Source organism: Melozone crissalis, unplaced genomic scaffold (assembly GCF_028551555.1).
Source record: "Melozone crissalis strain CALT ecotype California unplaced genomic scaffold, PUWL_Pcris_2 ptg000012l_1, whole genome shotgun sequence".
Lineage (NCBI taxonomy): Eukaryota > Metazoa > Chordata > Aves > Passeriformes > Passerellidae > Melozone > Melozone crissalis.
The window spans coordinates 9,169,330-9,196,285 of NW_026535790.1; the positions used below are offsets into that span (position 1 = coordinate 9,169,330).

The following is a 26,956-nucleotide window of genomic DNA, read 5'->3' on the forward strand; positions in this document are numbered from 1 at the left end:
AATTTCAATAAAGCCAGGTTTTACTTTCCAGGTACAGTGCAGGGCTCATATTTACAAGAGCAGCTGGAGAAGCTACTCATCCTGCAGATACTGGCACAACATGGATTTATAAAAACCCAATTAAATGGAATCACAATTTTAAACAATAAGCAATTCAAGAAAGGAAATTGGCTGCAAAGTCCAACAGGAATTTAGCATAGCAATAGTCTGTCGCAGAACAAAGATGCTCAGGAAATTAAGTATTATAGCAATTGTTAAGGACTAATGTACAGTAAGGGGACATTCAGAGAATGAGCAGTGTTGATTTGCATAACTAGATGCAGGAGAGAGAATACATGACAGAATTCACCAAGTGAATACTCCAATTTTATTTGGAAATGCACACTAATGTATCACATTTACCATGTATGCTCTTCTCTTTAGGCATTTAAGAAAAGCCAGAAATAGCAGCATTGTGGCCAGAGAGAGAACAGCAATCATTGCAATGCCAGCCCATGCCTCCTTGCTCAGGAGAGCGCTCCCTGCAAATCAAAGGGAAGGGCAGTTAGTGAGGATCTGTCTCCACAAACTAAGCCCAAACAACACCCCCCAGCACCCCCTGGCTCAGTACCTCGGGCTGCAGACCACTCTTCTGGCACAAGGAGGACAGGGCCCCCCAGGCTCACCACAGCAGAGTTCACAGCTGCCATCCCACTTTCTGCAACAGAAACACAGCACAGGTGAGCCCTGCAGTGCAAGGGGTTATCTTGGATCAGTGCAACCTAAAATCCACTCAGACATTACCTCTCTTGCTTCTGGATGGCCTTGGGCATCTTGGGATGCACAATGGGGAGTCTGGGTGAAAACGGTGGCAGATCAGAACGCTGCAGTGGAAGTACACCTGGGACAGAATGAGAGGAGTAAGACACCTCTTCCTTTTGAAACAGCAGCTGCTCCCACTACTGTTCCAAGTCCAATGTTACCTACCAGGCCAGAAAGGGCTTTGTCACCAGAAACAAAAGCAAAAGTCTTCACTTCCAGCCTTTGGCGATAGTTGGCATAGCTGACACCACGTCCCACAGGGTGGAACACAGTCCTGTAGCTGTCTAGGTCATACTCACAGCTGCCAATAAATGAAAACCAAGTCAGAACTTCAGGGTAGAAAAGATTTGGGTTGTTGGTGTCAACTCCTTTAAGCAGCAGATTAAAGTTCAAGGTTGAGGTGCTGCCTTTTCCTACAAATTCCAGCATCCCAGGGCAGCCCTTAGAAGGCCCTCATACTTAAGGCTCTCTTACTAAAGAGGGAGCAGGGGAGAATTCAGGACTCCCCACACCCTCTGCCAAAGGTGCTTTCACTTCTGTGGTGGGGCACTCACCCATCTACAACAATATTCCACTGGGGCAGGGATCCTGGCTCCTGGGAGGCCGTTGCCCAGCAGTCATCCAGCACCAGGTGCAGGCTGGGGTCATTGCGGTTCAGGACCTGAACTTCCAGGAAGATGGGCTGGCGCAGGTACCTCACTATGGGATACTGATCCTCACGGTAGGGCTGCCTGTACGAGTCCTCTACAAGAGACAGAGTCACGTTAAATAACTCAGGGTGCAAAGAGGGTCTCAAGCTCTTCAATTGCAGCTGGTTGAGCAACTCTATCCAAGGGCCACAGATTTGGGGTGTCTGCTTCAAGCAGCATGGATGAGCAGGAAGAGCACTAGGACAGAAGTCCATACACCAGAAGAGTTCACTCATGCACCCTCCCCTCCACAAGCTCCCGATACTTCCCAGCCAGCTGAGCCCAGAGCCAGCTTTACCTGGGTAGCTTAGAAGAACTAAGGAGAGGGAGCCTTGATTCACTGAAGGAGGTGGAGGAGAAAGGTTGTCTACTTTTACAGTGAGGGAGGCATCACCATTGCTGAAGGAGCAGATGACTGTTAACCTGTAACAGGGAAGGAACAGGTAAGTCATGTACTGTTGTGTGGGTAATACAGTACTGGAGGGCCTGAAGATGTTTCCAGACACACCTGAGTTCACTGTCCCTTGAGATCCTGCCCAGGGGAAGGCCTGCCCATGATGACCTCACCTCATTCTCATAATGAATCTGCTCTCCATCAAACTGCAGGTAAATGACATCATTAGTGAGGGCATTTCCTATGCCTGAATCCCACCCCACCAGCCCTGGCCACACTCACCCAGTGCCTGGTCCCACACCCGTTCAGGGGGACGTGGAACCGAACCCTGTCATTCAGAGGTGACCTGTAGGCTGGCCTGCACACAGGATCCCTGAGCCTGAGTGTATCCAAATCCAGCAGTGGTGTGGTACTCTCAGCCAGGATTTCAAAATCCATGTAGCCATCCTGGGTGCACACAGCAGCTGTAACAGAGGTTCACAGAAGTTGTCATTGAGTCAGTGACAGCTCTGTCTGCCAGGAGCTGTTGGTGAGATGAACTAATCCAACACAAAGTGTAACAATGAGCCACACTGAGGGAGCTGCAGGAGTCAGTCACTTACCTATTGGTGTGTGCTTCTCACAGGGGCACTCAGGCTGCATCACCATTGCCACAGCCTCCCCGTGGAAGTGAAAAGCCAGTTTCAAAGAGGACATGTAGTACTGAAGTCCTGAGCAGCGCTCCCCACGTAGCTGAAAGACAAGAGATTCTCTTAGAGCTCTTGTCACACTCTTTTTTACTCATGCACCTGTTGGAGCTGTTTAACAAATAAGCCAAGCCCAAAGAGCACTCTGGCCACAGGGGAAGCTCATCTGCACTGCTCCAGGCATGCCAAATACTTTCCCCCTCCAAGAGGAATATTTTCACCTCCATCTGTTTTTGCCAAAAGACTCCAGGAAGCCCAAGTTACCTTGCATGATGCCTATCTATTACAAAGCCAGTTTGCATTCATCTTAATCACACCTGCCCTCAGCCAGCCACAGGGCATGACTGACTCAACAGATGTTTAGCCAAGGTCAAAGCCACTGTGCCTGTGGGTCTCAAAACATCAAGGAGGTGTGATCACACCAACACCTGTGATGCAAGGATTAAACTCACCCTGGACTTCAGGATTCTCTTGCTAATATACAGCCTAATCCCTCTCTGTGTGTCCAAAGTGATTCCATTTTCCTGAAGCTGATCCATGGGGATGGTCTTGTTCTCTACATCCACATCCATAAGGATCCCTGGAAAGGCTGGGATGGCAACAGTCATGTGTGTTGCATTACAGACTGCTGGACCTGCAACAACATCTTGGATAAATATAACATCACTTTCCCTGGAGCAAAGTGGGGTCAGGTTCTGGCTTTTTTCTTGCATTACCTGGAGCACAAAGCATCCTTGATTCCACAGTCAGCCTAAGCTCAGGAGGGCCATACATGAGTTTGAATGCCACAGTGTAGAGCACCTTGTCATTGAGCTGACAAAGAAGATGGAGCTCTATTAGACAGTGCTCAGCTCTGATCCATCACAGGACCAACCCCAGAGGGCCACACACTGCATCAGGTTCAGGTCTGCAGCAGCAGCTTCTTCCCACCTCACCCTTTCTAAAAACAGCTACTGATCATGAGACTGCCAGTCAGATGTCTGCCACTCAGATGTTCCCAGGACTGGCTGTAGCCGGAATTCTGCTTCTGGAGATTCCCACTCACTATGCCTTCCCAAATCCTTGTGCCAGGCAGTTCAGTGACAGCTTTGCCCACACCAGCTCAGCCCAGCAGTGCATCAGCCTGACATCAGCTCTGGCCCTGGCCTGACAATGCTTTCCCCAGGTCTACAGGGGGGAGACAGTGCTGCCCAAACAGGGGCTGGGTAACTCCTCAGTGCTGGTTCTCCATTCACATACCTTGTAGGACACAACTCCAGTGGCAGCAAAGGCCACCTGAAAGATCAGGTTGTGGCCATCAACTAGAAAGTTATAGCCTTGCTGCATTGCTTGCCCCAGGCTCAGCTGATATACTCTGGTTCCATCATCAACTGACAGATTCCAGGGCATTGGAGTTGCTGGAAGCTGCAAAGCATGAAATCAAAAGGCACAGAAGAAAATCAAGGCATTGGATTTTCTCTCTGCAGGGCTGCCACCTCCCCGGCTTTACATTCAACCCTATATTGACAGGGCAGAACTAAGCTTCCCAACAAGATGCAAGTCCATCAGAGAGGTCCCTGCCCAAACTTGGAGCTTATCCCAAAACCCCAGGCACTCCCCCCCAGCTCCCTTCACAGGGTGGAAGGAACATACCTTGTGCTCATCACTGAGACTTGAAATGAGTCCTGGGAAGGTAACCTGAAACACAATGAGAATTAGACTGCAGGAACTTGCAGGGCAGTAGCCACACAGCAAAATCTCCACTACAGCTTCCCAAAGTAAGCTGCCAGCATCAGCTTCCCCTGCAACAGGACTGGAGCCAGACTGGGTGCATCATTAACGACATTTGTAAACCAGCTCTCCAAAGAGCCAGCAGCCAAGCCAAAGTGAACCTGCAGCCAAGAGAGCTCCTTGCAGCTCACTGGAGCTTTCCCCAGATCCCAGACACAACTCCAGGAGACAGCCACCCTGCTTTGGAAGCCTCAGAGCAGGACCTAAAGCACTCCCACCCCTCTACTTACTGCCATGAAGTCTTTGGTGCAGTTTGTAACACCAACAAACACAGGAGCAGTGACTTCATCTACAGGAATGCTGTCACAGTGAGTGCTGTAGGTGATATTGGTCTCCTCTCCCATTGTGTCATTCACCATCAGCTTCAGCCAGAGCTGGTGCTGACCATGCTACAGACAAGAGACACGAATTAGCAAGAGGCTGCAGAAATCACTGCAGCATGAGGGCACTAAAAGCCATTGAGCCTGAACTCCAACTCCAGAGCTGGTTTAGGTGTTTGCACCAGGACAAGGTGACTTGTTTGAATAGCCCAAAGGAAAAGGATGAGCTCTTCAGGAAAGCAGGGGGGCACAGGGTTAGAGCAGAAGATACAAAGATAACTGCAGAAGTCAAAAAAAAACCTCCAAGGAGTAGCAGGATATAGTGCCAGAGAGTCAGCTGTACAAAAGAACTAAGCTAATAAACAGCAGAACAGAGTCCTGTGGTATTTCAAACACTTAAAAGCAACGGATACAAGTAAAGCATCTGGTTCTGGCCACCCACTGACTACCCTACCTCAACAGCTATGATCAGCATATGGTGTTAATTATCTGTCAATACATTTTAAATAGATTGGTGCTCTGAAACTCTTGAACATGGTCCATCTCCCTACAAGAAAACCTGTCAAGTAAATCAAGTCCTCTACAGAAGAGCAAAACATTTATGACAGGCTGAGGGATTTAATGCATAGTTGAAACAATAAGAATTTCAGTAGCTTCGGGTTTGGCTTTCTTTTTCATTTTTGGCATGAAGTGTTCTTCTATAAAAGTTTCAGATTATCAGAAGTGTAAGTATCCTCAGTCTTGAGGAAAATTAGAAACACTATTAGACCCAGTCCTGTCCAGGGAAAAAAATTAAACCTCTAACTCCATCACAGCAGCTTCCCAGGATGAAGGCCCCCTTACCTGCAGGCTGGTGCAGTTGACAAACAGGACACTGAGTGTCAGCCTCTCATAATCCACAGTGTGCTCACAGGACAGGATCTCCTCACCTCTCACATCTAGGAGGGATGGGGAAGGTTAGCCCTGCAGCAGGCAGGTGTCAGCAGAAGGGCCAGGGCAGCAGCAGTACATACCAACAACACACACATGCCAGGAGGAGTTGCTAAGCTCTCTGGAAAACTCCACTTCCATCCCATGCCTATGGCAGGTCACATTCTCTGCAGAGCAAAGGCCACCATGAGCTCCAGCAGACCCTCCTGGGGGCACACACCCTGCAAGCCCCAGCCTGGCACCCTCCAGAGCCCTCCCATGCCAAGGCAGAGGGAAGCAGCTCCAGGCAAGCCCAAACCCACATCCCCGCCACAGCCAGCCCAGAAAGAGCACATTACCCAAGAGATCCTGGACCCCCAGGCCATCAGCACAAGGGGCTAAGCACAGCAAAAATCCAAACAGGAGCAGCAACCTGCAAGGAAAAGAAAATCAATGAGAGAGCAGCAAGGAAAGGATCCAGCTCCCCTTGTACCCCAAACCACACTCACCACATCCTTGAGGTGCTCCAGCACTGCTGCTCAGACCCCATCTCCTCAGGGCACCACAAGCTTGGCCTGTGGCTGCTCAGGGAGGGTTTTATAGGCCCTGGGTCTGGCTCACACAGGTGCCACCTCTCTGCTGCCCAGGGAACAGAGCACTTGCACCTGATGCTCCTTGAGTGGGGGGCTCACAGGAGACCTTAAGGTAATATTGAGTCTTTAACAGGGGTTGCTCTATTTTGAAGGCATCCTTTTCTTGCTCTGATAATGTATTCCCTTTATTCCCATGCTAGATAGTTCATGGAAAAATGCATGTCTGTTTTGGCAGTAATTTTTTTAATGGAGTTTTCTGTGCCAGCATGACAGCATTTGAGACACCAACGAGCTCAACGTGGCTTTTGAAGCACTGGTGAAGATACCATGGGGAAGAGATCCCTGAAACCAAGGAAAATGTTTTAACAAAGCAAAGAGCCTGAATGCCAGGTCAGGACTTCTACTTTTGAGCACTCACAGCAAAAACTGCAGAAGTCCCTGTGATACAATAGATAATGTCACTGCTCCCAGCCCTGCTGTGTGCAGGCTCTGCAGGGGATGCCCTTGGACCCAGAGCAGAGCAGCAATCACATCAGGTTGGTGTCACACTGAGCCTGGCAGAAGTGACCCTCAGCCTGGTGTGGGAACTGGCTGCTCAAGAGGACATCCAGCAGCAGCGTGTCCTGGGGCACAGAAGTTTTGCCTCCCTAAGAAGTGAAGAAATAAACTCTTACTTTTGTTTTAAATGTTGTCATCCTCTCTGAATTGTGTAGCCACGATTACCCAGTGTGACTAATTCCATTCTTCTCTGAGCCCATTAGCTCCAAAGATCTCATTAGGCCAGCAGAGCCTTCCTTGCCTCCCCTTGCATGGCCTTTACCATACCACATTTGGTGCTTTTAAAAGTTGCAATGAGGAAATGTTGTGCTGGGAAACACCTCATGCAAAACAGATGGCACAACGACATCACTGTGCAGGTTTATGCTCCAAGTTATCTTCAGCAACCTAACTGGTGGTGCTGCAGCCTTTCAATCTAAATAGTTTGTTTAACTGGCAATATTTTAATTGAGACAGTTCTCAAATAAATAGAGTATAACCATATATACAGTGAAATCCAAAACCAAATCAAAGCTGCTGGTTAAATAATCCATTAGTTTACAACACCATGTAGCATCACAACAGAGTTTCTCATGGGCCTGGTAAGACATTTCAATTGGAAGTAGAATGGTTCTGAAGTTCTTTTCACACACAGAAAGAAAAGCTTCATTCTAACTATCCAGGGAGTTTTAAAAGTTCCCAATTTTGAGCTTTAGTCTCAAAAGAATAATTTCCATTCAGGCTGAGAAATTTACCTCATTTGATGTTGAATCATTTATTCCATTTCAAGTTGAGGTTTTTGGATGGGACAACAATGAACAAGTACTAGGAGTTTAGAAACAGATGAAGATTTTGTTTGGTCTTTTCTTTTTTCTTTCTTTTTTTGTGATGCCCACTTTTATGTCAGAAATAATAATAAAGCTGGCAAAGTCCTGCAGCTTCTCCCCAACTGACATGGGTTTTGCTTCACCTCTAATTAAAACTTGCAGCAATAGTTTCCCACTTAGCATTGTACCGGGTAAGTTTAAAATCAATATTTTCAGATGCTAATGGCAAAAATCACTCTGAGATCAACACTTTGTGTGCTGCATTAATTAAGAGAAAAGCAAGTTAAGGTACTTCTGTAGTAAAAACTAAGGATCTTGAAAATTAAAAGGACCCTTCTGCCACCAAATCACTTTTCATGAGTGTATCATGTTTCCTCTCTCCTATCAGGCACTGGTGGTATATGCAGTATGTGAATGGTGATCATTTTACCCCTGAAAAAAGGCCAAGTAAAAGAAATAAAATTCAAAGGCATTAATAAACAGCTGATCTTATATATATATATATATATATATATATACATGTATTACCTATCTTTGTTCTGCAACAGCTAGGTTTTCTTGTAGCTGTAAATTTAGCTCTGTGCTGAGCCTGGTTAAATAGAAACAGAATAAATGGCTGCATTTTTTTATTAGAGAAATATTAATGCAGTGCAGGGAACCTGAGAGTAAAACTGTCTTCTAAAGTGGGGATGGACACTGGCCTGGGTGAGGCACAGCCCATCCTGACTGCCCTGGGAGGGCAGGACAGCACCAGGGACAGTCTGGGTGACACAAATGACAACCAGAGCTTGGCTTTCCCCTGGCCTGAAGCTGTTTATTCAAAGGTCCAAACCTGCCACTGGCTCTCCTTGTCCTCATGGGAAGAAAAAGGTTGGTACAAGTTCATTCCTGAAGAGCTAGCTCTTCAGTGCCTGTCTGAGAAAATAATGAAGAGAGAAAGCCCATTTTGAGAGGTCTCTGGTGTGTCACAGGGGCAGAATTATGGGATGTAAATGAGGTGGCAGAATTCCATTTGGGGATTGCACCAACTCTGAGCAAGGAGCTGGTTTGTGATTCTCTAATGGGGGCACAACAAGCAACAAAACCCCACTGCTAATTACTGAGGGTAGAGTCTCTGAGATCCAGGTTAATTCAGTGAGTCACAGAAAACAGCTTGGCAAAAAGTGATGTTTATGTGGCAGCTCTTGTGAATGTGGCCAGGAGAACCCTGAGCTCACAGCACTGCAGGAAGCTGCAGTAGCCTCTTACCAACTTCTCAGCTGCTGTCTGAAAACTGGCTTTTTATATGGCTTGCTCTTTTTAGTAATTCTTTTGAACTTTAAGTTAGAATTAGTCTAATTCAATAAGTTTCTGGTTGTAGAGGTAGCCCTTAATGCCACTGAACTCAGGGGAAGTGACTTCTAAATCAAGAAATCTTTATTTGTGATGGGAAATGGACCCATCTGTTCCCAGGCAAGGACCACAGTGCCCAGCTGGGGCAGTGGGTGCAGACCCATCATGTTTCCTTTTCTGGAATTCCCTGTGGTATCCTGAGGAAATCCTGCACATTTCTGTGTCTAAACAGAGATTACAATACCTGTCAGAAGACTTTTATATTTGCCAATTTCCTGAAGATCTCCTGATGAAATGTAACTCACACAGCTGTGATTTGCAGAGCTGTTGGGGGTTTTATCCAAACATCACCCTGTGCATCATTTCCAGTCTGGGGACACAAAATGGTTCCATGGAAGTGCTTGCTTTGGCAGGGGAGGGACTTGTTTTCAAATACAGCATCTCAGTAAAAGATGGGTACAAATGGCTTCACCAGGAAAGGTAACTGCTCCTGCTTCCCTCCCATCAAACTCAGGGATACTTTATTCCTTGCGGTGAAACCTGGTCACACTGACAGTCATGGCCTTCAGAAGGTTATTTTGGAAGTCCTTTTGCAATTCCCACAGAACAGTCAGGCAAAGACACAGAGAAGATGCCTGGATCCCCTCTCTAAGGAGTCAGTTATGCAACAAACTGAACATGGCAGAGCCACCTTCCAGGAAATGAAAGCATTCCCCACCCACAGCTCCAGACAAAGAGCCTGCAGGGATGAACTTTGCCTCCCCATTCCCCTCCTCACAGGGATGTCTCAGCTTGTAATCATTAATGAGCTCTCCTGTGATGGAAGAGTGACTGTGCAGCCTGGATATTGCTCAGGAGCTGCTTTGCGAGCTGCTGAAAATGTCGAGCAGGTACCACAAAGCAGCGGCCGACGGCAACGTGGACCTGCTGAAAGAGGCCACCAAGAAAGACCTCAACACTTCAAATGAAGATGGGATGACTCCCACCCTCCTGGCAGCCTACCACGGGTACCTGGAAGCTCTGGAAGTCATTTGCAGGAGGGGGTAAGTTCAGCCAGCCCCAAAACTGCAATTCCTGCCTCGTGTTTCTAAGGCCCTGATGACCTCCGGCCCAAAAGGCCGAAAATCACAGGAATTCCTTTAAGGCATTGCCAAGAACTGTTTCTTTAGTGGCAGTGGTTTAGGTCCAGAGCCTGCAGGGAGGTCTCTGTTGTATCTCAGACAGGGGGTGAGGAGCCCTTCAGGTGTCTGTCAGTGAAAGCAAATCAGCATCCACAGGAGCACGGTGGGTCCTGCAGGGCCCTGGCACCTTTCCTTCCTCACTGGAGGAGGTTACCAACAGCCTTTGAGGACATCTTGAGACAAGATTCATAGAGAAATTCCTAATTTGAAACAATTTCAGCAAAAAGATATCTCCCATTTGCTTCCAAAGTGCAGTTAGTAGGCACTTGTGAAGATTTAATGCTGTCCAGAGGTGACTCACAACAGACAGCCTTGAGGCAGTAACATCTAAAATGGTTATTTCTATGCTTTTTTAACAACCACCATCAGGTTAAAATGGAGAATACTGATTCAGAAGCCGTGATAGGACCCTTGTAAACCAGAAAAAAAAAAAAGAAAAAAAAAAAGAAAGGAAGGTTTTCTACAGATTTATTTTCTAGTAATAAAATGTCTGAATCATTTAAATGTCTTACATGGTTAGAATGTCTTATTGAAGTGGTAATTAACTCTCCACCATCAGTATTCTATTGCTCAGAGCCTACCTTTTAAGCTGTGGTTCTGTAACAACATCTAATTAAATAAAATCTGCTGTTGTGTAGAGATAGAGTTAATAAAATGTTCTTTTCCATAACAGTGAACAGATTGCAGGGAACAGCTGAATAACTATTTGGATGTATCTGAGTTTTCTTTTATTAAAAATTGAGTTGAATTTTTTTTTTTTTCATAGATTTGCTTTATAGCTCATTGGGCTCAGGTGTGGCTGTGGTATCACAATGAAAAAGACCTTTGGACTGCGTGGTTGTTGCTGTGTCCTCAGGAGAGGCAAAAATAGATTGACAGGTTTTCAACTTGTGCAATTAAGGCAGCTCCCAGGAAATACCTGTCAATAATGTTTGTCCCTGAACACCTGCAAGCCAGAACAACTAGATAAGGAACAAATAGAAATATTTTTTTTTCAAAGTTTGAGTGAAAAATACATCTCCTCCCACATAAACTGAAAGAAATCACAGCAGATAACACAAAGATCAAAATTTCTGTATTTTTGTTATTTTGTGTATTTCTAAGTCTTTTTCTTGGTAGAGGACAGCTTTGGAACAGTATCGCCTCAAAATCTTCAAACATATGTGTTTACCTCTATTTTAATCTAAGATTTCTTGACACAATCAGGAAGATGTGTCTGTCAGAGGTATGGCTGCATTCTCATTGTGTTTTTGGGGAGAAGCTGAGTTTTAGAAGATATTTGAGCTGTTCTTCAGTCAGTTAATGTTTTCTTGTGAGAAAGTATTTTAATTATTTTTAACAAATTCATCCTTTTCTTGAAGAGGTTTCCTGAAAGAGGCTCTGAGGTCCAGGGCAATTTTCTTTAGAGTGGTTACAGATTTTAGGACTCTCAAGCTTTAGCCCTTGGAAATTTAGCAATAAACCCTTTTCATCTTGAAATAATTTATCTTCCCAGGCATCAGGAGACAATTTCTCTGCTTGCCTTGCAGGTACATGAATAAAGGCAAGACCAAATAGCAGAATCTGCTTTGTTTTGTGTGAGCCTTTTCCTTGGGCAAGCAGGGAGCATGAGAAGCCAGAGTAGATGTCAAACCTTGTGCAAAGTCCCCCTGAGCTGGGAGCAGCCCCTGGAGTTTGTCAATTGTTTGAGGCTCAGAGGCTGGCAGGTTCCAGGGGCAGCAGAGACCACAACCAGCTCTGAAGGGGATGCATGACCCAGCCCTCCCCAGCTCAGGGTGCCCAGGCAGATCACAAATGTGGGAACTGAGGAGCCCAGCACGCCCAGGCACAGCCAGGCAGCTCCCCACGGCACAGCCAAAGAAATATGAACACATGGCTGCCACATGTCTGAGAGGAGAAACTCTGATCCTCAGCTGCCACCTCCTCGTGGCCAAGCCTGAGCAAAGCCGGCTCTGCTGGACCCCTGAGCTCAGCCCTGCCTGGCTGTGCCCAGATCTGACCCCCAGCAAACCTGGCAGTGCTTTGCTGCAGAGCCCCAAAGGCAGAAATGATGCCTGGAGGACATTTTGGGACAGGATGTACCATGTCTTCCACAGTACAGCTCGGAGTCATTGAAATGCTTGAACTCCCAAGAGTAGAAATTTTCCTTGCAAATCTGATCCCTGGCTTTGAAGTCAACAAAGATTTTGGGCTTCTGTGGCCACCCTGTTGTTTGGTCACAAGAGGACACAAGCTTTGTTCTGAACATTGCCAAGGCTGACCTTGCCAAATATGTATCTAAATATTGAAGCTGATTCTTGTCTGCAGGCAGCAGTTCAGTGTGAAGTCAGTGCAAGAGTTAAAAATCAAGCAATACTTTTCACTGGCTTTAAATTCATTTGAAAAATGTGGCATTTTATTTTCAAATGAACTTCAGCCTTTCAAACCACCATGAGTAAAAGCAGCTTACAGAGAACAAAGGAGATGACAAACAATGGCATCTATCTGGGCTTAAACTAATACCAATGGAGACAAATGGGTAATCAGGGCTTTACTCTGGATCATTTACCTATTACCTACCTAAAAAGTTACTGCAGGAACTCATTAAGTGTCTATCACTGTGGCCAGTGAGGAAACCTTCTGATATTGCCCTTTATTTGACATGCAAAAGGAACAAATCACCAAGACCCCTTTAAAATATTCCATGGAAATGTTCTTGAAATAATTTTGCCAGTAATTCCAGTGAGAATAAGTCAAAGCTTGAGCCCGCTTTTGGTTGCCAGACCCTGGGATGAGAAAGGAAATGCCCTGGCTCCCTTATGGGGAGATGCAGCCACAGACAGCCCTGGGAGCTCGTGGCACATTCAGGGCAGAATTAGAGCTCATGGCACACACACAGAAACACTCAGGGCAGAATTAGAGCTCATGGCACACACTCAGGGCAGGAATGAGAGCTCATGGCACACACTCAGGGCAGGAATGAGAGCTCATGGCACACACACAGATCCACACTCAGGGCAGGAATGAGGAATGAGAGCTCACGGCACATTCAGGGCAGGAATTAAAGCTCATGTCACACACAGCCACACTCAGGGCAGGAATGAGAGCTCGTGGCACACACACAGATCCACACTCAGGGCTTGTGCCAGGGGGTGCAGCCCTGTTCTAGCAGCTGGGGCCAAGCTGAGCCACTGTCCCTGGGCTGTTCTCCTCAGAGCAGAGCACAGTGACACGTTTGGTGTCAGAGCTCAGTGTGGGTACCCTGCTCACTGTGTGCTGTTTTCCCTGGCAGGGGTGACCCTGACAAGTGTGACATCTGGGGGAACACGCCCCTGCACCACGCTGCCTGCAATGGCCACATCCACTGTGTCTCCTTTCTGGTGAACTTCGGGGCCAACATCTTTGCTCTGGACAACGACCTGCGCACCCCGCTGGAGGCAGCTGCCAGCAGGGACCGCAGGGAGTGCGTGCAGATCCTGGACAGGGCTGCCACCGAGCAGAACCTGCTGAACCCAAAGAAGGTCTCCAAACAAAAGGCACAGGCCCAGAGGAATGTGGAGAGACAAATCAAGGAGTGTGAGAAGCGCCAGGAGAAACACCAGCAGGAAATGAACAGGAATTATATTAAAGAAAAGGTTGGCACGGTGAATTCTTCCAAAGGAACGCACTCCAGGGTAAAGTTGCCTGGGCTATTTACTTCAAATGCCACAAGTACTTTAACCAAAAACCTGAAAGATACCTTGAAACTCAAGACAAAAAGGACAACTGACAGCACAAGAAGACAGGAAACACAAAGGAATGACCAAGAGGATGATATGGGTAGGAAAAGTGTGATGCATTTGTTTGATGAGAAAGAGGAGGATGAACTACTGAATGACCTTGGAGAGAAAAACCATGCCGGTAATGACAGTGAGTTCTCCATTTTTCAGCGGCCAGGTCTTGGCAAGATTGTATTTGGAAGGAATTTGGCTGCAGAGGTAAATCCTGAAACTGTGTCTTCTGAGAAAGAAGGTATAAGAGATACAATAGCCAGTGAACTCTTTCAGCAGGAAAGCGCTGAGAACGGCAGGGAAGGTGATGCTGAAAACAGCGCTGATGTCCCTTGGAATGAGGAAGAAGTGGTTTGGGATGATGAGGAAACAGAGAATACACCCCTTGAGGTATTTCTGGCATCACAGATGCTGGATGAGTTTCTTCCAGTCTTTATGAGGGAAAAAATTGATTTAGATGCCCTGATGCTATGTTCTGATGAAGATCTACAGAGCATTCAGATGGAGCTTGGGCCAAGAAAGAAAGTCCTGAATGCTGTGAATAAAAGAAAACAGGCACTTGAGAACCCTGGAAAAACTGTGGATACTTGCTTATAAATTATAATATCTGTTGTTGTTACCTACACACTGATTCATTAATTTTCCCTTTTTCCAGTGTTCAACTATTTTCAGGAGTCTGCTAAAGCAAAAGGCAGAGAAGTTACCAATTGCTTTGGGAAGTACAGAGGGATAACATTTTTTCTCTCTGGATGAGTAGTTCTGGTGAACAGCATATTAAGTATATTCTGCCAAAAAGCAAAAATGTGAAGTTAAAAACCAAAAAGCTTTCTCTCCCTGAACTGTTTATGTGGATTGGATTTCTTTTGGTCCAGATAATTTCAAATACCAGTGAAGGCCAGGCCAGCTGCATTCCTTAATAAAGCCCTTCCTTTCTTCTCCAAAACCACAATGCAAAGAGCATTCTCAGAGCCTGAGAGCTTTGAGTTTTCTCCATTTGCTTCTGAAGGATCAGTAAAACCTCTCTTCCTAGTACTGGTGTATGTTAGGAAAGGAATCTGAATCTTGATTTCAGCTCTGATTTATTGACTCTAATCACCTCTGAATTAATGTAAATAAGACTAATTCACTGTAAGTTTCATATATTTGTCAGTAAAGTTTTTACTTCTGTATTGACAATAATTTAAAAATACACGAAGTAGCTTCCCAAGAGATGTTCAGTGTGAGTTGAATATTCCTTTCTTGTCTCATTAGACTGGATCCAATTGCCAGCACCCATTATGTCCTAAATGTCATCGAGGCTGCAATACTTTTAACTGCAAGAAACTGAGGTTTAACTTTCAAAATCTTGGATCTATTTTGGTATATCCCCAGCTTGGTTCCTATAGGCTGCATTTTCCATGCAAAGTCCCAGAAATGAGGATTCATATCCCACACCATTTTCTGTGGGTTGTTGTCAACCTTAGCCTGAGAGCTGTGCATCACACACAGCTCATAAAAATAAAAAAAGAAAAGGAGTTGTGCCGCTGTGGAAGCTCCTGCTCTTCCCACTCTATCTGGAGGCATTCACAGCAGGGTTCCCCAGTTCCCCTGGGAAGCCAGCACTATTAGATATAAATTAAGCACTCCTGTTGAGCTTTGTGAATCTAATAAAGTGCTTTTAGCAGCCATGCTCTGGCTAAAATCACAGATTTTGCAAGCACATTCACTAGCAGAACATTTATCTTTAAAGCTCTTTTTATATCTTTCCATTAGCCAGCTATGATTTTTTTCCTTAGGGCTCTGCTGCATTTGTGGATGCTAATCCTGGTTAATGATCTGGTTTTTTAATGTTCATTCTTTCCACATCATTTTGTGACTGTGATTTGTATATTATAATATCTTTTATTGGATGGACTTTATACTGCATTCTTCCCTGCTTGGATTCCTGCACACAGAAGGTTGATATGTTCTTTTATTAAGCAATCACATCAAAGTCCTGTTCTGTGCAACCTTCCATGATGGCTTTTTGCACTCATGTGCTTTGCTCTTTTCAGATTTTATCAATCTCTTTGTTTCCTTTAGAGCCTGGGAGCACTGGAAGCCCAGCTGTGACTCCTTTCAGTTCAGCTGGAGAGATTTTATGTGCCACATGTGCAATCCTAGAGCAGAACCCAAACCCAAACCATACACCCAGGCAATCTCACACAAGCACAGCTCCACCAAGTACAAGGTTCTCCTTCTTAAGGATTTAATACGCTGCACTGAACAGACATTCAGAAAATGTGCAGCATAGGACAACTGAAAATCTGAATATCACAGAGGAACAGAGAACTCCCTATTTCTTCCATTTACATTCAGTGATCACATTTATTGAGAGAGCAGTCACTGCAACAACTTGAATACTTTCTTTCTTGTCATCAAATAAATCAACCACAAACTAGAAAAGAAATGGACAACAAAATGAGCGTCAAAGACAAACAGCAGTATCTATTTAATTTTAATATAAATGCAAGTTACACAATTTCATGATCCATTAGTTTGTAAGAGAAGGAAACATAGAAATTGATGCTAATATTTCCCCTCAGAAAATCTAAAGGTGGCATCCAAGCAATTCCCATTGTAGCTGAACTTCATGACATCAGAGGTACAACACTGAAGCCAGGCTCCCAAAATCTCCCACTGCCAATGAAGCCGAGAACAATGTGGGTTTCCAGAACCAGGTCTTTGGACTGGCTCCATTTATTTTTTAAAGTCCATAGTCTGTAGGGGAGTACATGTGAAAATAAACTGGATTTATCTTCTTCCCAAACACTACATCTCACTTCAAATTACAAATCTGGTATACCACTGGCCCAGACCTGGGATAATATTGTTATAATTATTAATTGCAAGTTTCTGTGGAGTCATTGAATAATGGAGCATCATCTGCTTTCATGTTTACCTCAGGTTAGTGTAGCTCTGCATGAATGAACCAAGAAACTAAGTCAACACAAGCTTCTGAACACTTCAGAAATAACAGAGAAGAAACAAGACATGTAAAAACAGAAGGGTAATTTTGCTACAGTTAAAACACCGAAGCTCACAGAGAAATTTCTGTTGGTTTTTTTCTGATGGAATAAACAGGATCAGTGGGGTTCAGTTTGGATCCACACCAAACATCCTTCAGGCCTATCAGTGCTCTGGTACCTTTCTATGCTACCTCTGCCACTTAGTACATTTTCCAACCAGCTTACACCAGGCTTACAACTGGGAGTATTATTTACATCACACCTGCACTGTACTCATTAACCTCTTCTACACCTACCTATGCACCCTCCAGGGCTTTAATGCCAGCTGCTCCTGACCCTGCTTCCTGTTGCTCTGCTCTATTCTACTGGCATGTTATAAAATGTCATCCTGCTCTTCCACAGCAGGAAGAAACACTTAATAGCCTGCATGAAATAATGTGAAAATGGAAATAAAATTTCACAAGGCACAACTTGTGAGCCTGAGACAGGAATTTGTTTCCAGGGCAATAGCTGTTTTTCAGCAGATGCTCACTCTTTTGCAAGGCAGTTGCATAACAGCACAAAACTGGAACTTTTCCTTATGTGACTGGGCTCCTCTGCCAGGAAAGGATCATGAAAATTCCTGCCTCAGCTAATATCTGTGATAACAGAACAATTAGCAATTGAAGCATGGTACAGCCTAACTGAAAAGATTTGCCTGCATACTTGAAATCAGTTTGTGTGGTTCCAGCCTTCAAGAAGCTTAGCAAAACAACTCAGAGGCACCATAGATTAACAGCAAAATCTCCCTACAGAATTGAGATAAAAGTTAAATCAAAACACATATTAGTCCTCACATGCTGTGTGACTCCTTGCAATGTGAAAATGGCAATATCCAGTGAGGCAGGTACTAAGGGAGGTACTAAGGAGAAACCCAACTGGAGGGAGGTATTATTTTATCACATAAACCCCCACTCAGAACTGTGCCCTCAGTGAAAAACCACCAAGTCTGAGGGCAAAGCAAGGTGGATTGCAAGGGGTGAGAAAATGGTGATTTCCAGTGAGCTGGAAGGGAAGGTGTGTCCAGGAGCCAGAGGAGGGCTGTGTGCCTTGGAGCCTGAAGACAAAGTCACTGTCACTGGAGCACTGAAACCCACAGCTGCATCTAAAGTACCCTCACAGGTAAATATGATGCCAGAGCCCATTCTACAAACTGATCTATTTTACACCAGAATGAATTATCCCTCTAAAAACCACGAAATCTACACACAGGCTTCTGCTACATAAATTAGAGAGGAAAAGCATTGATTCCAGAATGATACCAAAATATGGAAAGTACCCTTGTTAGTATCACTGCAAACATACTTGCTGTTACAAAAGAGAGACATTTATTAACAATACTGCAAGTATCCAATATTTGAAATTAGAAGACTTTAGAAGTTAGTCCATTGCTGAAATTTTACTTTTCCTTCTTGAGTGTTCTAGAAGGGCCACATGTAGATAGGATTGGTGCCTTTCTTGTTAGCACAGGATTCATGGAAACTAAGTGCAAATGATTTTCTTGGCCTCACTGGCATTGTAGTCTTCCCTCTTTAGTTACCAGCTGACCAGGCATCATAAACAAATTTTGCTGCTACTGTGTCTTCAACTGCCATCCCTGAAAAAGAATTCAAGTTACCTTCAAACAGTTATTCAGCTGTACAAATTTTGCTTCAGAAGGGAACAGGAAGACTCAGGAGATGATCTAACTGGAGAGGAACAGGAATTATTTCCCATCCCAAACACCTACAGTGTGACATTCAAAGTCCATAGCCATCATGCGGTGTTGGGTGTGCTGTATGAAGTTAATGTAACAGCAGGAATCTAATTTTCAGTGTTCATATCACAACTGGGCCCTTTTGGAGTTGTCATGTAGCTCAGAGCATGGCAATTCATGCCCAGTGGCACCCTTTCCCCAAGGCCAGCCCCACAGGACAGTGTCACATTGTCCCAGGTCAGACAGACCCCATGGTGGAACAGCGGGGCAGTCGGGCTGTGCTCTGTTAATAAATGCTGCACTCATGTCTTCAACAACTGTGAAATGGAAAATGGACTGGTATTGTTTGTCTGCTTTCCTATCACTTTTCATTACATCAATCCTGCTAGATAAACAAGAAGGGAAATAAAAAGGGAAAATGCAAATCAGAGTCTACTTTCTTGTGGACAGTGCAGTGCCACAGCAGTTCTGAAGATGATCAGCAGCTTTCCCACGCATGGGGGACCTAATAAAGAACAAGGCATTGTTTTCTGTCAGACTTGGGCACAGGAGGGGCTGTTCTTACCCAATGATTTAAACACTGTTGTTTTCTCAGGCAGGGCTGGTTTTGTACCCTTCAAAACCTCCCCCAGCTCAGCAAAAATCTCCGCCTGTGAAAAAAAATACATATTTATACAAAAACATAATACCCACACATACATTAAGAGGGAAAAAAACCCCTTTTCTTCTGAATGACTTCAAAAGAAAGAACTCCTCCAGTGCTGCATCCCAAAACTGATTACTTTCCATGGTGAAGCAGATCCACATTCAGACAAATTATATAGAAACTGGACAGAAATCAGAGGAGCAGAATGGTTTTCAAAGAAAAACAGCTGGCAGACTTTCCTCAGTAAGTTTTTTTACAGAGGATAGCTTGTTACTTGTCCAACAAAACACATGGGATTCCACACACATTACCATATCTGGAGCTCTTATGTTAAATCTCAAAAGTGTAAATCATATTTATTCTGCAGACACATTAAAAGAGAAAAAGAAAACTCCACTGAAGCTCAAAGAATCCCTACTGGCAAATCTGTGCAGATCATTGTCTGCTTGGCTTGTGTGGTCCATTCTTTGGGCTGGTCCATTCAGTGTCAATCACACTGAAGCCTCAGGGGAAGAAAGTTACAGGTTTTAATAAACAGATTTGAAGAATATTTATGATGACCAAACACTCCAGGAAATGTAAGTCTTTCAACAGCAATACATTGTTACCATCAAAAGCCAGTGCTGAAAACATGCTACTGTAATATGGTGTCAAATAATGGCAGATACAGAGGTTGCATGGTTTGGTCACAGACAGAGCAATTGCAGTTTTTAACCAGTTTATCCTTCAACCCCTGCCTGGAAAGCATCAACAATTACATTTGATGCCCTAAAGGTTTCAGTGCAGGTCATCATCAATACCAACTCATTTCAAATGCAAGCCAATTGCCACAAAAATAGAACTCTGTTTCAGAAAGCCTTACCCCTGATAAAATAACATCTCCTGATTCTGTAAGAGCAGCGTCTCTGGAATCCACAAACAGAACAGAATTCTTCATCAGCTCATCATCCAGTTCTCTCCAGTCTGGTCTGCTTGCTCCAACAGCTAAAGCAACAAAACTGATGAACTTGGGAGCAATGTTTAAAACAAATTCCAACCGCATTTTGTTCAAAAGACACGTGTGAAGTCACAATCAACATTATTATGGAAATGTAATGTACCAAAATTCCAGTGTTAGCCTTGGACAAATACTGATTGATAGGACAACAAAAAAAACCCCATTCAAGATTTGATATGTCAGTAAAACAGCTTTGTCAGAAGAGTCTGAGTAGCTGAGGCAAAAGAAAATCCTCTCCCTTTGTCTGTTACCTTTTATACCATTGTTTTCATCAGATCATTACCAAAGGAATTTTTCACACCTTAATTAGATTATCACTTACCCAGAGAAACTGAAAACAAATCATGGAGCTTAATTTTTTTTACACAGCACCAAGATCATCAACTTGTTTTGGGCTTAAAAAACAAGCAAACAAGAAACCAAACAAAAGCTAAAAGGACTACCCAATTATACTGTATTCAGATATTTTTTACACACCCAGCTGTTAAAGAACAACAAATTTGCATTTGTTGCTCAAATGCCTCTCCAAACAGTACAAATGCTTCAATGAAGGGTAAAAAAAGGTAAGGAAAGGAGAGAGGTCTTTGTGTCTGTGTTGCCCCAGTGACTGTGGATCTTAATTGATTTTGTTCTATTTCTGACTTCCCTGCCATGACACAACAACTTTCAATGACAAAGGACTAAATCGAGTTTGAAAAATTGGTAGGAAGCTGCTGGAATGTGGGACCTTTCTTTAAATTGCTGCCTTTGAGAACTTGCTTTTGTCTTATTACCAGGCTATCTGGAAAGTGCACAAGGTCATCTGAAAAAGCCCCACAATTAATGAAAATAAACAAACAGAGGCACATCCAGAGACTCCAAACAATAGTGTGGCAACATCATTACAAGGCAGGCAACAAAAAAAGCACCACTCCAAACCTCACTATAATTAGAGGTTAAATTATGATGTTCTTAACTCAGTTACTGCATCTTCATAACTCAAGTAAAAAAGTAAATTGGTGTGATCAGCCCCAAAAGAAACAAATAGAGGAGATTATAAAATTGGTGGAAGAAAAGATGACACCACCAGGGCAATGTAACAATGAGCAGTAACTATCTAGAAATAAGAATATTTGTATGGGTTATTTAAATAGGGAGCAAGGTGAGAATAATGACAACATGAGGGCAAGGATGATGTGCCACTGTCATATTTTCTGGAAAAATCCCCTTGCCCAGGATTCTTCTCCTGGGAAGCCGAGAAGCCTCAGAGAAATATGAAAACAATATTATCTCATTTGCTTCTCCTGTGTTTTGCTGCTTTGGAATGTGGTTTGGACACTGTTGACCAACAGGTGATTGTTTCATTGGTTTCATGTGAATTGTTTTAACTTAATGACCAGTCACTGTCCAGCTGTGTTGGATTCTGAGGAGAGTCACAACTTTTTCATTAGTATCTTTTAGCCTGCTGTAAGTATCCTTTCTCTACTCTTTAGTATAGTTTAGTCTTCTTTAGCATAGCATTCTTTTATATAATATAGATCATAAAATAATTAATTAGCCTTCTAAGAACATGGAGTCAGATTCATCATTTCCTCCTCCATCTGGGGAACCCCGAAAATGCCACAATGATGCACCACTAAGAGAAAAGAGTACATGGGAATAGAGCAAATCCCATGCTCTAGCAAAAATGGATTATGCAGGCATTCTGACTCCAGGAGGACAGGGCTGGGAAAAGGGGTCCTCAGTAAGGTGGAAAAGTCAAAATGTAAAGAACATTCACTCCACGGAGCACAGAGAACTGCTTCTCAGCAGATGGTGATGCTAAACAAAGTGCTAATAAACACCTGCTGTACACAAAGGAACAGAACCTACCGTTGATGTGGGCACCTGGCTTCACCCAGTCCCCGAAGAGGATGGGAGCCGTTGCCATGGTGACTGTCACGATGACATCGGCCCCTGTCACCGCCTCCTGCGCGGAGGAGCAGACCCGCACGGGGCCGCCGGCAGTGCTGGCGAACTGCACTGCCCTCTCCTTGGTGCGATTCCAGATCCTCACCTCGGGGGAAACACAACCAAACACACATGGGTCAACATGGAGCACTTCTCCTTGCTGAAACAGAACAAGTTACAAGTTTTCAGTAAATAGTTAAACATCTCCTAAAGGCTGGAGTTTTTTTCCCCTTTCATGTTCTTATCGTACAAGTGAGTAAATTTCAGGAGTGTTCAGCTACATTTGAATGCCTGTTTGTGATGCTAGAATAACATCTCCTTGTAGAGGAGATTATTCTTATAAAATGCAAACGTTTCTGAAAATTACATTTAAAGGAAAGTCATAAAAAACTTATCCAAGTATGGCATATACAATAGGATCTTCTCAGACAAAAAGTTATTTGAAACAACTTTGATTCCAACCTTTTTTCTTTTAAAATACCAACATTTGAGCAAGAAATTCTTGCTGCTCTGACTATTCTTGGGTTCTGCAGAAACAGAACCAAAATGTGGTTAATCTTAACTTTTATGGTGGAATGACCATAGCTGGATACCACAAAACTGTTCCACCACTCCCCTCCCCAGCAGCACAGGGAGAGGGAAGAGAAAACAAGATGGAAAAAATTTTTTTAAAACTTGATACGATAAAGACAGTTCAATAGAACAGAAACAAATGTTGCAGAGACAACCTTGATGTTGTGTGAGCACTGCTCAGAAGCAGCAAAAACACTGGGGTGTTATCAGAGCCCTGGAGTATCAGTGCACAGCACTGTGAGGGCTGCCCTGGGAACAGGAGCTCCATCCCAGCCTGAGCTGATACAACTTCACAGGCTGTACTTTCTTTACAATGAATCCTGCTAGAGAAAAATAAATGTATCTTCTTCAAAAGTGTCTGTTACCTCTTTAAATGTGAACAGTTCTGTGAAGATATCATAGTGGCTGTATGCTTGAACACCAGCTCCCAAAATGCACAGCACTTCTGCAAAAGGTGGCATCAACAACTGAACAGGATCAGGAATAAAAAATCAAAAGAGAATATGTAAGGATAATATATTAACAGGCATTACAAATATATTTCAAAATACTACAAAAGTATTGTTAGTACTTTTAAACAATACAAAAGTATATTAATAAAGTATTCACCATATATATTTGGCCTTTTTTTTAATGCACAAGCAAGCATCAGCAGCACCAAAGCACATCTTGGCTTAATTCCAGTGTTGAATTGTCTGACTTTAAATTCAGATTTAAGATGCAACAGCATGAACAGCAAGTTCTGGGGCCTCTGCACACTCCAATATTAACACACCCATGTGGCTGATTAAGTGTAAAAGCACAGTGCTGGTGTTCTGCACTGGCTGAAAGCAGGGCTCAGAACCCCAAAAACCATCAGGACTGAGAGTGGCAGCTGCACAGGTAAACTGGCCCTGGCAGCCCCACACCAATCCACCTCTTTGCATTCACTAGAGCCATAAATCACACCACAAGCATATCCTGGCACTGCAAGTGCCATAATACAGAGACATGGTAAAAGTAGGGATGGTTCTGAGGAACAAATAATAAAATTCAGTTCCACAATTGTTTTTGGCTCTCTGTTTTAGTTCTTGTCTGTGATTCACCAGCACTTGGCAAAGAGGAAGACAGAGCTGCTGGAGTCCAGCCCTAACTATCCTTGTGTCTTGTTTATGCATTTGCTGTGGGCACTCACTCCTGCCTAAAAAGCTTTAGAACTGTCTAGGCTCTCAAGGTTTATTCCGCTGCTAACAAATGGAGAAAAATCTCATTGATGCCATTTCCCAGTAGTAAGAATTTGTTTTAATGTGCCTTTTAGAGGCTGTGAAGCCCAGATTTCAAAGGTCCTTTGCGTAACAGGGGTCTGTGAAAAGCAAACGCCATAAAAACAAGATGACAAATATGAGCTAAACTCAAACACTCCTGAAAATTTCCAAAAGAACACATGACAATGAAAGACCTGATCTTGAAGTACCTTCAGCAGCCAAACTCCTTTGAAGCCAGCATGGACTGCATAAAAACCATAGAACTGACCAAATACAGAATGGCCAAAATGAATGAGGTCCTGTAACCTCCTGTCCAAGGAGCTCATTGTAAATCATTCTGTCCTTTGGTTCAGGAGAAGCTCCTGGGGACAGGTCCTTCACTCAGTTTTATGCCAGTGTAGCTCCATTGCCATGGATAGAGTCACCCTGGCATGAACTGCCCCTCACAAAACAGTGAGATCAGCCTTCATTCTGATGCAAAGCTGAGGAGTGACAAACAACACAATTTTTCAGCTCTGGCCCTCTTCTTACTGCCTCAGCCTTTGAGGTGAAGGCTCAAACCCTGCTGTGCAATGAGCGGCCATTTGCTCTCTTCCTGATGTTAGCAGCCAAACCAAAAACAGCATTTAAAAAAGAAACCCAACACAACAATTTCCAGCTGAAATGGCAGTGATAGAAAGCAATGCACAGCCAGATACACCTCACCTGGCTTTAGACACTGAAATTTATGGCCATGGTCAGGGACAGGCATCTGGACACCTTCCAGTGACAACAGAGACACTGACAGACACCTCTGGACAAGTTATCCATCTATACTGGGCATCATCTATCTTAAAAGAAATGGAAATGTGCTTTACCCCTCTTTTTACAGGTCCAGTGCCACCCACCTGTCCTGTCCTGACAGCAGAAGGCATCTACCTAAATAAAATTCAATATATCACCACAGCTACATCACCCAAAGCCATAAAGGGGCATGTTAAAACAAACACAAAAGAAATAAAATACAGTGAACGACAGCTCAGTAAATTCCTAGAAGAGGGGCAACTGAAGCTACAAAAATATAGCTCAGGTTCCTTCTCCAATCACAGACAAAGTGTAAAAGCCAAACATGACAGACTCAAAACAGTGAGTTTAAGTTTTCCCTGAAAGTGCATATGTTATGATAAATCTAATTTAAAGCTGAATTGGATGAAAAGGCATTTGCATCATTTGTTCTAGTTATTTTATAACTCCAAGCCCCACTCAGAGAACAGAAGACACACCTTGGTAGCAATGGCAGAAACTGCAGCTGTTCGTTTTGCTGTGATGACACTGCCATCCATGACCTTTAAAAAATTCAAACAGACTGAAGTGAACACTGAAAAATGAATAAATACCAAACTCATCCAACTTGGGAATGATGTGATGTTACAGATATAAAAGATATACACATGTAGAAGGCAGCAATTATTATCACAGCAACCACAATCCATACAAAGTAACATTTAAACTGGGCAGCTCCTCTGTTTTTCCCAGTTCCTCCACATCATTCCATCAGCACAAAAGGAGTGAAAATGATCAGAGAAGAGCCTCCTCTAACTCACCCAGCTCCTGAGGCACTGCACTTCCCTGGCTCTCCAGCACAGGGAACACATGGATGTGACTCCAATACTCTGTGCTCCAGGAAGGGAGCAGTGCAAGCTGGCAGTGATTCCCCATTCTGTCCTGGTCTGTACAGAGGGGTGACAGGGAACCATGGAATTCCTCAAATGTGCATTAGCTACTGCATACATATTAATTATGGGGCAAAAAACTCAAGGGGTTTAGTAGAAGAACCCAAGAAAGTTTTCTTGACCAGTTTTGTCCCTGATTAATAAATGATTAATGAATCATTTATTAATGATTAATAAATCATTATTACTAAATTGCAATGCAAATCATCACTATTCTTAGGAAAAAAAAATCGTAAATTCTTTAAATAAAGAAAAAGCAATCAGACTCTGAAGACTAGTCCCTGCAATGCAAATTGTAAACCTCTTTCAACTTGAGACTTAAGATGGTTCAAGATCCATTCTTTACCCAGCAAGGTGGGGGGGGGGGGGGGGGACGGACACATTTTTGCTTTCAAATGTAAGATAAACTCCTAATCATTTCTCTCTTCCAGTTACACTCTGAGCTATCAGATTCAAATCACAGGCTTCAGTAAATAGCACGGAGAGTACGGTTTAACAGAAGCGAAATACAGACAGCTTTAAGCCAAATCCTGTTGGTAAATTCAGGCCAATTTACACCAGCTCCAGCTTCCAAGAAGCAGAAGTGAGAACGGACAGCATGAGCAGAGGAGAACGCAGGACACACGAGACTTACAGCCTTCAAAGTGCCATTGCTGGGGTCGAACAGGAGCACAGTCGCCTGGTGGGAAGGCACGGAGGAGTCCTTCAGGTGCTCATAGAAAGTCACCAACTTGGTTGTCAGCGCGTCGTCCGCAGCGCTGTACGCGGGCATGACTCCGAGGTACCTCGGGGGAGAATTTCCTGCGTTACTCGCGCACCGCTATCACGGGAGCTCACGGACAGCGACCGTCACACCGCTACCGGCCGCTCAATCGGTAACTCGGTACCGAGGGCCTTTTCTGATGCCCCAAACCCGCCCGCCCGGCCCCTGCCCCCCGTTGCCGCCGTCCCTCGGGCAGCCCCGCCGAGCCCTCACCCGCCGTGGCGGGGCACGGGCAGCACGGTGCGCACCGGCTGCACCACGCCGCCCACCGCGCCCTCGGAGAAGTTGGCCAGGGCGGCCTCCAGCGCCGGCAGCAGGAGGCTGGCGCGGTGCAGGTGCTTCTCCACCTCCTCGGCGCCGATGAACACGGGAGGAGTGGAGCCCATGGCGTGAGCCGGGCGGACGGGACAGGACAGGATGGGATAGAATAGAATAGGGTAGGATAGGACGGGACGGGATGTCGGGACTCCGAGAGTGCGACACAGCACACCGCTCGCACCGCCGCTAAGAACTCGCCGGGGCGGCCCCGCTGCCGCCGGCCCCGCCGCGGAACCGCCCCGCGGAACGAAACCGCCCGTCCCG

The 26,956-nt window shown here is 44.5% G+C and overlaps 3 protein-coding genes across 3 annotated transcripts; 1 reads left to right on the top strand and 2 right to left on the bottom strand.

Moving 5' to 3' along the window:
- Window positions 1-384: 384 nt before the first annotated feature.
- On the bottom strand, window positions 385-6,119 carry ZP2 (zona pellucida glycoprotein 2). Its single transcript, XM_054271176.1, has 18 exons — window positions 6,079-6,119; window positions 5,929-6,002; window positions 5,674-5,757; window positions 5,504-5,598; window positions 4,571-4,729; window positions 4,203-4,247; window positions 3,810-3,974; window positions 3,287-3,383; window positions 3,023-3,204; window positions 2,487-2,616; window positions 2,167-2,348; window positions 1,999-2,090; window positions 1,789-1,913; window positions 1,356-1,545; window positions 967-1,102; window positions 784-880; window positions 611-697; window positions 385-521 (listed from the first exon to the last, which is right to left on the bottom strand). Exons 1-18 carry the CDS (start codon window positions 6,117-6,119, stop codon window positions 385-387), a joined length of 2,118 nt encoding a protein of 705 aa, XP_054127151.1.
- A 3,618-nt stretch (window positions 6,120-9,737) lies between these two features.
- On the top strand, window positions 9,738-14,385 carry ANKS4B (ankyrin repeat and sterile alpha motif domain containing 4B). The gene is made up of 2 exons (XM_054271131.1): window positions 9,738-9,901; window positions 13,311-14,385. Exons 1-2 carry the CDS (start codon window positions 9,738-9,740, stop codon window positions 14,383-14,385), a joined length of 1,239 nt encoding a protein of 412 aa, XP_054127106.1.
- Window positions 14,386-18,123: 3,738 nt separating this feature from the next.
- Window positions 18,124-26,888, bottom strand: CRYM (crystallin mu). Its single transcript, XM_054271132.1, has 8 exons — window positions 26,588-26,888; window positions 26,246-26,396; window positions 25,162-25,224; window positions 23,021-23,122; window positions 22,005-22,188; window positions 20,019-20,140; window positions 19,076-19,160; window positions 18,124-18,411 (listed from the first exon to the last, which is right to left on the bottom strand). The coding sequence occupies exons 1-8, from the start codon at window positions 26,758-26,760 to the stop codon at window positions 18,347-18,349; spliced, it is 945 nt and encodes a 314-aa protein (XP_054127107.1). The 5' UTR covers window positions 26,761-26,888; the 3' UTR covers window positions 18,124-18,346.
- Between the last annotated feature and the right edge of the window lie 68 nt (window positions 26,889-26,956).

Excerpts from the sequence above, each read along its gene's own strand:
- ZP2 (XM_054271176.1), bottom strand. The coding sequence starts at position 6,119 with ATGGGGTCTGAGCAGCAGTGCTGGAGCACCTCAAGGATGTG. Across the intron at positions 3,975-4,202 it reads GTCTCAGTGATGAGCACAAG|CTTCCAGCAACTCCAATGCC; the intron begins GTATGTTCCTTC and ends CATGCTTTGCAG. Across the intron at positions 1,103-1,355 it reads TGGAATATTGTTGTAGATGG|CTGTGAGTATGACCTAGACA; the intron begins GTGAGTGCCCCA and ends ATTTATTGGCAG.
- CRYM (XM_054271132.1), bottom strand. The coding sequence starts at position 26,760 with ATGGGCTCCACTCCTCCCGTGTTCATCGGCGCCGAGGAGGTGGAGAAG. Across the intron at positions 26,397-26,587 it reads CCCGTGCCCCGCCACGGCGG|GTACCTCGGAGTCATGCCCG; the intron begins GTGAGGGCTCGG and ends TTCTCCCCCGAG. Across the intron at positions 25,225-26,245 it reads GCAATGGCACTTTGAAGGCT|GTCATGGATGGCAGTGTCAT; the intron begins GTAAGTCTCGTG and ends AATTTTTTAAAG.
- ANKS4B (XM_054271131.1), top strand. The coding sequence starts at position 9,738 with ATGTCGAGCAGGTACCACAAAGCAGCGGCCGACGGCAACGTGGACCTG. Across the intron at positions 9,902-13,310 it reads GAAGTCATTTGCAGGAGGGG|GGGTGACCCTGACAAGTGTG; the intron begins GTAAGTTCAGCC and ends TTTCCCTGGCAG.